Raw genomic sequence first — 12,755 nt, forward strand, 5'->3', positions numbered from 1 at the left:
TAGACAAGTATTAAGCAAACATTGGCAAACATGCATTGACCCAGATGTGAACCAACTTTTGTTTGTCTAACACTTCTGTAATAAAAGTCAATATTTTGGATACATAAATATACTAGTACATACTGAAGAGGTGCTTGTGAATGGGAGTTTAAACAACAATTTTCATTCTAACATTTTATTTACCTTTTATTACTGTCATGTGTTTAGTTTTTGTTCTCTCACAACTTTACTCCATTACTCGGTATCACATTTCGTAATTTATTAGGGGAGGGGTCCAACAATCGAGGCATTTACATTTCTATGCTCGCAGATTGTAAAACAACATAAGAGTTAATTCATCCGTAACTGGGTGCTCTCAAGTTTTGTCCTCGTGTTGTTGCTCTTTGAGCCAGGCCCTGATTTGAGTTTTTCTCAGCCTGCGATGATTCCAGTAGCTTGAGTTTGTGCTTCCTGCCGCCTGCCCTCTCCCAGAGAAGATCGTTTCTCTACAGTGTAATCACTGGGGCTGCTGTAGGGTAGACGCTGCCACCGAAATGCTCGGTGTAGATTGCCAGTCAGAGCTATGTCTGTGTGTGTGGAGGCATAGTCATTCTGTTAGTGCTGCTGTTAGGTTAGTCCGTGATTCATCGATATTCCATGTGTCATATGGACACCCTTGCTCTTCACTCACTCAGCCATGATTTGTGCCAAGTTCTTAAATTCACATGACTGTTGTTTATACGTGTGTGTGTGTGTGTGTGTGTATGTGCCCCGACTGTGCTCTGAGTAAAACTATCAGTGTGCCAGCTCTCAGGATGGATATATCACACTTAAAGTGTAGGACACAAAATGGGTTTTATGAAGACAAGCGTGTTTTGAGACAGTTGGATTTGCTACAGTGGACCGTAAAATATGATGTTTATTCTCACTAGGTGTAAGTGTTACTTCTCATGAACGGCTGAAAGAGTTACAACACCGCTCTGTGAAATATGACAACGGTTTATTGATAAAGAAATATTCTTATGTAAGAAATGGATAATTTTATGTCGTCTTTCTCCAGAATTTATTTTAAAATTTTCGGACCTGTAGTGCTGAATTTGTGATAGTAAATGCCAAAATCTTTTTGTATCATGTGATTGCAGAGTATTTACCTGATTATGTGATTGATTTTTCCATCTATTCAGTCAACATTTGTAATGTGTATGTGTATGCACTGATATTTGCATTAATGAACCCAGAAATATGATGTGATCCTAACGTGTGGAAATCAAGTATGAGAAACTTGCACATGGTCAGTTGTACATCCCCACCTGGGGTAATCAGAATGACACCAGTTTTGAGAACTCTGTTGGTGTTGTGAATTCACATCTGCAACAGTAACAAGGAAGGTCTCATTTCATATGCTACCCTGCTGCTTTGGGATACATAACCGCTGTGTAAATACGAAAATATGACTTCCAGGTGATATACTTTGTGTTCTGTTTGTAAACAGTAATGGTGCTCTGAACTATAGTACACTGCCTCTCTCTCTGTCTGAGGATTAGTGAATGGAACGTGATCTTTGGCAGCATGGATGGTTTTGGTTTATAAGTTCTGAAGAAAAAAAAAGAAGATTTTTTTATATTTTTTTTATAATCGGATGGAATTTGATTACATAAAGTCTTTTGTGTTCACACATGAAGATTGTGGATGTGATACTCGATGATTGTTGTCGAGCTGGTTTCTCTGGGACACAAAGGAAATGATTACATTACCTGTAGGAATATTCATTATGAAGTCTGCCGAAAGAGAATGATCATGAGGTAATAATAAAGTCTTATCTTGTAACCATACTGACCATCTTAGTATGAGAAAAGGCATGTGTCGATTTAGTTTTAATGTTATGCCATCTATAATATACTACTTAAAATATGGTTCTTGTTAATACCACAATGAATAAGGGTTGTGCTCGGTTAGTACTTCTATTGGTGACCATTAGGGAATGCTGAGTACAATAGACATTCCATTACTCATCGATGATATACCAAATGCCATGGTATGTGCTGTCAAGTTTGTGGCAACAGTTGATGTCTTGTTCCTGATAAGTTCTGATAGTTTTCATGTCTTACACTTGGGGCCAGGATGTAACTATAATTGATGATAGAGTGCTTGCCCTAGGGGAGGACCAAGATGTAACTTCATGGTAGAGATCTTACCCTGTGGCTGGGCTATGATGTAACTTCATGGTGGATCACTTGCTCTGGGGCAGGGCCAAGATGTAGCTTCATGGTACATTGGTAGAGTGCTTTCTCTTGAGCTAGGCTGGAATGTAACTTCATGGTAGAGTGGGGCCAGACGTAGCCCAGTGGTAAAGCGTTTGCTTGATGCGCGGTCGGTCTGGGATCGATCCCCATCAGTGGGCCCATTGGGCAATTTCTCATTCCATCCAGTGCATCACGATTGGTATATCAAAGGCTGTGGTATGTACTACCCTGTCTGTGGGATGGTGCATATAAAAGATCCCTTGCTGCTAATCAAAAATAGTAGCCCATTAAGTGGCGACAGCAGGCTTCCCATCTCAATATCTGTGTGGTCCTTAACCATATGTCTGACACCATATAACCGTAAAATAAAAATGTGTTGAGCACGTCATTAAATAAAATATTTCCTTCCTTCCTTCCTTCCTTTCATGGTAAAGTGCTTGCCCTGGGGAAGGGCCAGAACTTTAATGTATGGTACATGCCTTTGGGCAGGGACATGTTGTAGCTTTGTGGTAGAGCACTTACCCTGGGACTGGGTTCTTCCTTCATGGTAGAGTGCTTGCCGTGGGGCAGGGCAAAGATGTGACTTCATGGTAGAGCACTTGCCCAGAGGAGCAATAAATCATGGGATCAATTATCCTGCTAACCAGTCATGCTTTTATCCATTGCTCCATACCAACCAGTACCCATGACTGATACATCAAAGGCTGTGGTATGTGCTTTCCTGTCTATTGGTATCTAATATATGAATAGTACAAATGTGGACTGTCATGTAGTATGTACATCTAGAGTTCTTTTAGTAGCATGTACATCTAGAGTTCTTTTAGTAGCAAATATAGTGTGTGTCTATATAGTCGTATACATCTATAGCAATTAGCCATATTAAGTCATCTTAAAGCATTTGGCTGGTTAATTCAGATCAGTTAATAGCATGTTTGATGTTTTAAAAGAATAGTAATGTGCCTTCTTATATCAGGTAGTGGTTTAATGAAGGTGGCCTCTTTAGCAAAAAATAAATACATTTTAACTAGGAATAAATTTTCAAAATCTTGCCCAGAAATTTAGTATTATGAAAACATGTTTATTCTTAATCTAATCATTCACTCCAGTTGCTCGGCATTATGCAGATAAAAACTCAGTGACGCAATACAAGGATTCTGTTTATTTTGTCTAAATGTTGTGCCTGTGGAAGTGAGGTTTTTTTATGGTTAAGTTCATTGAAGGTCAACAGAAAAACAGAAAAGACTGATATATGTATGTGGGAAAGAACATATAAGACGGTCCTTGCTGCTAATGGAAAGACACAACCTGTATAGGGACCCCAGGTTTCTTCTCTCATTTAATAGACCCAAGTGACAGTTAACGCTTATGGTGCCTAATAGCCAGCGATTAAATGAATGAATTATTGATAATGAATTAAATGAATGTTTAATGTCAACACAATAAATCTACCAATAGTTGTCTAATCAAGGTAAGTACATGTATACTTTTAAAAATGGATTGATTAAACAAAGAACTGGGCTATCATTAAAAGAAACATTCCTTTCTTTTTTACTTTGAAAGGTGTTGTATCTGTGTTGATGTATGTGTGTGTGACTGGGTGGTATGCTCATGTATCTCCAGACCCTGTTGTTGTTCCCACTGGCTGTTACACAGTGTAAACCAGATGAAGACAATAGGTCACACAGATAAAACAGTGTCACTAATGGGTTGAACTCTCCAGTTAGTTCATCCTCATGTTGGCCAGGAGGAAGAGAAATTACTAATAAGTAATACAACTAAAAAAAAATACTAGTTGTACATCTGAAAAAAATTAGAATAAAGCTTATGGTTGTTCTAGAAATAATCACTTTGGAGAGGTGTTTTTTTGTTGTTGTAATATACCCAACACCAACATAATAAATTTGTATTTAAACCAAGTGTGCATAGGGAAAGAATTGTGGCAGACTTACTAGATGTAATATAATAAATATGATGTGTGTCTTTGGCTGTCTCCTCTACGCTGTCCTAAACTGTTCTTACTGTACAAACATTGCACATGGCCTGGGTGCTTACTAAAACATTTGTTTTCAAATTCTTAATTCTGTATAAAGAGGGTGAATTATGTAGCCGAATGATAAAGCGCTTGTCTGATGTGCGGGCAGTCTATGATCGATCCCGTCGGTGAGCCCATTGGGCTGTTTCTCACTCAAGCCAGTGCCCCACAACTGGTACATCAAAGGACATGGTATGTGCTATCCTGACTATGGGATGATGCATATAAAAGACCCCTTGCTATTAATGGAAAAATGTAGTAGGTTTTCAAGTCTGTGTTTTAAACTTTAAATAGGATCTAGTTTAAATGAGTCCAGGATCTCAATTTATAAGCATTAGCCAAAATTCTTGATGTATTATTATTTAATTTTGTACCTCACATTCAGGTCGCAATCTAAAATAGATTACCTTTGTAACTATAGCTGGTATGAAAATAAGTATAAGGCTCTTTCCATTTGGAAACAGCAGGAACACATTGTTTTTCTAGACAAGAATTTTAAAACATGACAAATTATTTCACTTAAAGTACTTAATAGTTGTCTAGTTATTCATAACACATTCTAGTTCGTGCAAATCTTAATTATTATTTTTTCTGAGAATATTAGTGCCTTCAGAACTGACAGCATGGAACTCTGGGTTGAAACCTTTTGAACTGGTGAAAGTGTTAAATCAAAACCTATCTGATGGACACCTGTCAGTGGGGAATAATAAAAACTGGGCTAATACTGGCATCTCAGTTTATTGAACAATTGCCTCTTGACCGATAGGCGAGCTCTAGTTGCCATTATCTCTGCTACAGTTTGCGATCTCCCATGAAGCGTGGCTTTTCAAACATCTGCATCTACAATATCTGGACATTAGGCACGATGGCTTGGCGGTTAATCCATCAGACTTAAGGCTGGTAAATGCTGGGTTCACATCCAGGTACTGGCCAACCCATAGTGAGCTTTAATGGTTCAGGGAGGGGGGGGGGGGGGGGGGGGGGGGATAAGGCACCACTTGATTACTCTTTCACTAACAACTAATATATACATGTAACCTTTAACCTGTGTTATCCTTGATAGATAGCTAAGGTGTTTGCTCAGGACAACATGCTTGAACCTTAATTAGAGAGAGAAAGACAAACAGACAGAGGCATAACAAACAGACACTGACAGACATAAAATGTGTTGTTTCCACTTAAGCCACTCCTACCTAAAAACAGGAAGGGATCTTTTATGTGCATTTCCCCACATGGACAGTACATACCATAGCCTTTGAAGTATTAGTTCTGGGGCACTGATTGGGAATGAGGGAGACCTGAGGACCTACTACAATATATATAATTTGTTTATGCATTTTCTCATTTAAATCACAGCCTTTCATGTACCAGTATGATACACTAGTCTGGCCAGGGAAAACTCCCATAATCAACCTAGGATGATCAAACCTACAACCCCTTGCATGACAGATTTAAGCACTGACCACCAAGCTATTTCCCTTCCCTTTTGTCATAGAATAGTCTGTGTCCATTGACTTATTAAACTTAATTTTGTTTTATCGATCCGTCAATACTTTCTTTATCACCTTACAAATCTGTATAATTAAATTACCACTACATTCAATACAATATAACGACATCCCATTGGTCCAGACGTAGCAATGGGAAAATGTAAAAATTACGTCGTCAGGGAATGTGTTATCTGATGACGTCATTTTATATTAAGCGTTTTTACTTATGGACCAAACATAATTCAAAATAAAATATGAACTTTTAGTGTTATTATTAGCAAGTTTGATTGAAATTTATTTATAAGTATTGTCTTATTTTTTTTACGTTCATCTGGGTATGAAAAAAAAAAAATCATCCGCAAACTTGTGTGAGAACGGCTTCGCCATTTCATATAGTTTGCGGATTTTTTTGGTTCATAATCCAATGAACGTAAAAGAAATAACAGACAATCCTTAAATGGAATTCAGTTTTTGTATACATAGTTTTATATATATATATATATATATATATATATATATATATATATATATATATATGGAGGTTATTACCAGAGTGTTTTATGCCAGAGTCTTGCATAATACATTTTTTATTCCTAATATATGATATTGACGATATCGAAATACACGAGGGTAATAATCTCTTTATCATATAAGCTCAAGCTTAATACAACGTGGTTTTTGTAAACTGTACCGTTCCGCCATTACTAGATATTCAAATGACGTAAGAATATGTGGCGCGGTGTATTTTTGAATGGAAATGACGTCATTTTGGATGTCCTTACATCAAAATAAAGTTATGCCTAACGTTTTTTGTTTTCTGAACGCTGGGCAGCTTTCAGTGTCAAATTGCCATTAAAATGTTTTTATTTGATGACTACGAATGCATACGTCAATCATGGAGTGTCACCCAAGTACGTTTGCTTAAATGTCAATAAACCTAGTGCCGAGACCTCGACTAATTTACATCTAATTTGCAAAGTTATCAAATTCTTAAAGTATGTGATCTGAAAAATATCACATACTTTGATTGCACTGAAAATGTAAGATATTATATGATATATATATATATATAGTTCATTGGTTTTCATTTTTAATATCTTCAATTTCAAAGTATATTTTGGTTTTGTTTTAACTTTTCAGTCTATTCTTTTAAAACTTTTGATGCATTTACCAGTGACAGAGTGACACAAGTGACCAGCCCAATTGTATCAGACCTACATGTGCATGTATTTATAGTAATTGTTCTTGAACATCCTGTTTTCTGATGTCGGAAATTGCGTGACATTTGCACAAGAGTAACAGTTGACATGTCTTCCTAACTTCCTGGTCATGTGTTGTTTATATGACAATGACTGCAGCAGCCTGTTTCTCTCATTAACTTTTAATATACAATGAAACCCATCTGAACTAGACACCCACATGACAATGTAAAAATTCTGTTGTTGTTGTGTTGTTGTTGGGTTTTTTGGGGGGGTAGAGATTTTTCATTCTGTATTGATAATTTAAAAGGGACTAAAAAAGTCCAGTGTTAATGGAATTCCCATTTACACAGGGTCTAATTTATAGGAGTTTAACTATTTTACCATCCTGCTATATAGAGTGGATTGCTTATTATGGCCATTTTTATTAAAATACTGTTTATGACAGCACTTCGACCTTTACTTTATGTATCAAGTAATTTGTAGTTAAACTACCCTTTTATAATGTTTACAGTTATTGTTTAGTCTTATAAGGGCCATTTTCATGTGTATGGTTTTCAACCGGGCACTGATGCAGTTACTAAAAAAAATGCACTGCTGATATGGAAACAATGCTATTAATAACCGTAGAATGGAAAACGGTCATAACTAGGGTTAGTCTAGATATGAAAGTATGCCTGCTTCTAAAATCAACCTGATTTAACTTTTACTTTCAACTTTAATTTTTGTCTTTCTCTTTTTTAACATACATTTATGTATAGTGCTATATAATAAAAAGACTGGCCTCGGTGGCGTCGTGGTTAGGCCATCGGTCTACATGCTGGTAGGTACTGGGTTTGGATCCCAGTCAAGCAATGGGATTTTTAATCCAGATACCGACTCCAAACCCTGAGTGAGTGCTCCGCAAGGCTCAATGGGTAGGTGTAAACCACTTGCACCAACCAGTGATCCATAACTGGTTCAACAAAGGCCATAGTTTGTGCTATCCTGCCTGTGGGAAGCACAAATAAAAGATCCCTTGCTGCCTGTCGTAAAAGAGTAGCCTATGTGGCAACAGCAGGTTTCCTGTAAAAAACAATGTCAGAATGACCATATGTTTGACGTCCAATAGCCGATGGTAAGATAAAAAATCAATGTGCTCTTGTGGTGTCATTAAATAAAACAAACTTTACTTTATATAATAAAAAGACACAACCCATTGTTATAAAATTGGTGGAGAAAACTACAAGAAGCCCAACTGGCTTAAAGATAGGAAGTACTGTGTTCATACCCCAGTACTAGTTCCACCCCACCCCCACCCCCAAAGTTAGTTTTAGTGGCTCAGTGAGGGAGTGTAAGACTACTATACAAACAACTAATCATAGGATAGACCACCCATATAACTGTTTGTGTTAGGACAGCATGCACAAAAATAAATTAATAAATGTACATATATACAGCAAGTAAAGTTGTCTGTCATCCTGGCCCATACATATTCAAGTGGCACCTGTCTAATTCATAAACATGTGTGCATGATACCATTGATAAAGTTAGTAATCGAGAGGATAAGAACTTTAATCTGACTCTTGGAACTTTGTAAGCCATCATGTCTGTTGAAGGTTGATGCACATTCATGTGTAGATGCAGTTATGATCATGGTTTAACTATTTAATGACAAAGGACACTTTATTAGTATTGTATATGTTTTACAAATGCAGGGCTCAAAATGCAGTGTTAGTACATGCACTGGTGCATGCTGATTTTTGCGTGTGCATGTAACTTTTAAAACTCGGTAACATGCTAATATTTTTCAAGTACTGTATATTGCGTACATACTAGTATCCTGTTGTCTACCAGATTCAGACTCAAGTTGTTGAATTTTGCATATGCATTTCGTAATCTGTTCGACACATGAAAACGATAACTTTTATCTTATTGGGCGCATCCATTTTGTATCCCATAATCCTACTTACAACAATGGCACCCTTTCGGTCATTTCCGTGAAATATATTTGCGAAAATTGCCGGCAGTATCTCGGTTATATCCGTGAACGGTATTAGGGAAGGTGGTCGAGACAGACTTTGGGGTATCCACGTGCATAACACAGTTGTTGTCGTCACTGACAAATTGAACTCCTCCAGATCTGTGATCAATACAAAGTACCGTAACTGCCTTGAACATTTTCGACCTCAGATATGGGCACGTGATCAGATGATTGCGAACGTGAAGGTGTGTTACTCGCGTAGTTGACTCAAAGTCAGCCAGTAATTATTTTAATCGCAACTTTTCGTCGAATTCCGTAGGCTAATTTATATTATACCAAGAGATCTTATCAAGTTAAAAAAGTTGATAACTTGCTTAATACAAAACACAAATATTCGTACGTTTTTGTAATAGGCCTATTATAGATTTCTGTAAGGCGTTTACGTTGGGTGAAATTTTCAAATTTGAACAAGAATCAGTAATAAACACAGTTGTATAACGTTCCGGTACTGTTAATAAATAAATATAGGTATTGCCGAATAATTCTGAATAGCTTCGTATAAAAAAAAACCCGAAGTTGCCTTATTTTTGGTGCATGCAGAATCTTAATGGTGCATGTAACTTTTTTTTCAGCATGCACCTGGTGCATGTAGATTTTTTTTTTCATTTCTAGCCTGAAATGTATCATAAAAGTGGTTTACAATGATGGTTTTCAATGACTGAAAGTTCCTTGTTGCTGATGTTAACATTTTCTAACAAAAACTTTTCATATAAATATATATGAATCCATCCAAGTAATACAAGTGTAAAAGGTATGAGACCTTACATTTATTATAATTGCTAAAACAAATGGTGTCCAGGGCTTTAGATCTCACTGATTTGGGAACAACATATAGATATTTTTTTTTTTTTTTTTTTTTTTTTTAAATTTGTTGAGCATAGAAAGATCTTTAAGGAGTACATTAATGTAATTAATTGAGGATATGAAATGGAAGTGATTTGAAGGGTTGTATATGTTCAGAAATGCATTTTGAGTTATTTCAAGCTAATTTAGGCTTAATATTTTAGTAGTTTTTGAGTGAAAATTGTTGAGTAGTCGATTTGTTTATAGTTACTTTGGGCACATTTTGGGGCATTATTATTTTGGGCACACCCATTACCGGTGTGACTTTGATGCAATCTAAAGTCCTGGGTACCACATGGCATTTAAAAGTGTTAGAATTTTTACCCTGCCTGTTATTTGTATATAGTATTAAACGTCGTCATAATGCTAATACAGTTTTTTGGTTTTCATTCGAGAAAATTTATTATTCATATTTAATAAGCAAAAACATAGTTGGGTATAATTTTTGTTAGGACTTTACCAGCCATCATCTTTTCAGTGTACATTCATTGCAAGTTTACAATACATAAAAAGACAGCTGCACTTTGCATTTACTATGTGAACACTAAGTGTTCCCCTTGACCTGTGACATGGAAGTCCTTGGTCAAGTGCAAGGTAACCTGAAGTGTTAATAGAGACCGATTCAGATTTGTAAATTGTGTGGTTTGAGATGAGTTATGATGAGAGACCATTATAATAGCCACACTCTGAATGACAGAAATGTCATTATGTACATGTATGCATATATATATATAGATGACTTTATTACTGGGACATCTGCAAAATTATGATTTATCGAACATAAGTGACGGCAGTAATATTATAATACTAATATGTTATGACAGGTTTTTGTTACCAAGCCTATTGCTGCCACTGATTTTAGAAATGGGGTAATTTTCCAACTTTTGTACTGTTAAATCTTTGAGGCATTTTGTGTATACTCTGTGTATATTTAATAATAAGCATTTTGGCACATTCCCATGTTCAGACTTCCTTTGGCTAATATGTTGGTGTCCTTTTTCCGTCTGATGCAGCGCTACTAGTATTTAGATCTGCGTAAATGATCTACTTTGTTTACTGTTAATGTTTGCTTTATCTTGTGCATATATTTATTAATGAGTGTTCTGGCACATTCCCATAGTCAGATGAACATTGGTGCCCTTGTTTTTTTGTTGCTCAATTCTTTTCTTATTTTTAGAACTGATGAACTTTTGAACTGATAATGTTTAGTTAATTTTGTGCATTTATATATTTAATAATGAGTACCCTGACACATTTCCACAATATGACTCTCATTGGGTAAAACACTGGTGTTTTTATTTTGCAGCAAACCTGATCCAAAACAACGGCAGATTTCCACTGGGAAAAAGAAATTCAATATGGACCCTAAGAAGGTAGAGATTTCTCATAAAATACAATTGTTTGTTGTTCTCATCATCTAGATGTAGCGTGATGACAAATAACATACTATGTACATGTGTGCACAATTCGCCTAGTCATTGGGACTCTAGACTATGCCCTAGACACCTTTGTCACATACACATAATATTATGAAAAGTGTTGACAAGAAACTTAGTGTACATAAGCTGCTGTTACTAGTGTTAGGACTGCTTCTTTAAAGACATGAGAGAAAGTGTGTCATATTCCTAGATTGAAAGGGTATCTGGAATATCAAGTAAATCTGTCATGACCCAATGTACGTTTTCGCACACATGTTGAACAGAGGGTACATCATGTTTGGGTGTGTTGTGAACTTCACATTGGCATATTAATTTTCACCACATGGTTAGAGATTGTACCATATCTGTGAGAGTCGATTCACTGTAGCCTGCAAACTCTGTGTGATTTAAAAGGCTTTACCAGGGCCTGAAATGTCATGCAGATTAAACACCTTCCACACACATAAATAACAAATCGGTTAAGGCTGTGGTATGTACCATCCTGTCTGTGAAATGGTGCATATAAAAGATCCCTTGCTATTAATGAAAAAATTAAGTGGGTTTCCTATCTAAGGCTATATGTCAGAATTACCAAATGTTTGACATCCAGTAGCCAATGATTAATAAATCAATGTGCTCTAGTGGTGTCATTAAACAAAACAAAGTTTAACCCCCAAAAAGTCAACTCATTAATAAAAATACATTACAAATAGTTTGCACCCGAGACCAGATTGTAAAATGTTTTTAAAAACTAATAATTAACTAGCTTGAGATAAGCTACAACTGTTGCTTATTCTGAATGACCTGATTTGTTAAACAATCTTGGGCTTGTTTAATACTTTGATGGGTTACCACTGTAATGTTGCAAACTGTACACATTGCTAGTGTTCCACAACTGCTATGTTAAAAATTGGTATGTGCTATCCTGTCTGTGAGATGGTTCACGTGAAAGGTCCTTGCTGCTAATATTAAAAATAACCTATGTGGTTATAGCAGGTTTTTTCTCTCACAAAATATACTACTCAAAAGAATTTAAGGGTCAGACGATATTTTCGACATTATTTTCTGAATGTCAGTTATATTAGCTAGACCATAATGTCACACATGGTATTGTTCCATTTTGACGAAAGTGGGTCTAAGCAACCCATAAATGAATTAAAATCCACTGTCATTGACAATGTCGACTAGTTCTAATGGCGAAAACATGCTTACATTTGCACATGAATTAGGGCGAAAGCGAAAGGTCTGCTAAGTGCCCATAACTTGCTTTTTCACAAAGCGCTTCATTTGCACGCTTTGCACGTGTATTCCATGTTCCCAATGCTGAATTTCCGTATAATTGGAGCTTGCGTTCGTGTACGGTGCACACTCCAAATTCGACAATGGTACGACTTCAACTGACTATCGAAGATCAAGGAAGGGCTATTGCTTGGCTTCAGGATGGCAATACGCAAAGAAATGTTGCTCTGAGACTTGGTGTCAGTCAGAGTGTCGTTGGCCGACTGTGGCAACGGTACCAAGCAACGAA

At 36.4% G+C, this 12,755-nt stretch overlaps 1 protein-coding gene across 1 annotated transcript in view; it reads left to right on the plus strand.

The window, feature by feature from the left end:
* Positions 1 to 12,755, plus strand: part of LOC121379032 (cytohesin-1-like) — a 62,005-nt gene that overhangs the window by 17,788 nt on the left and 31,462 nt on the right. Inside the window, exon 4 of the mRNA XM_041507475.1 lies at positions 11,116 to 11,182. Within this exon, the coding sequence (XP_041363409.1) occupies positions 11,116 to 11,182 (67 nt within the window). The remainder of the gene's footprint in view (positions 1 to 11,115; positions 11,183 to 12,755) is intronic.

The sequence above is a fragment of the Gigantopelta aegis genome, chromosome 8 (assembly GCF_016097555.1).
Source record: "Gigantopelta aegis isolate Gae_Host chromosome 8, Gae_host_genome, whole genome shotgun sequence".
NCBI classification, from domain to species: domain Eukaryota; kingdom Metazoa; phylum Mollusca; class Gastropoda; order Neomphalida; family Peltospiridae; genus Gigantopelta; species Gigantopelta aegis.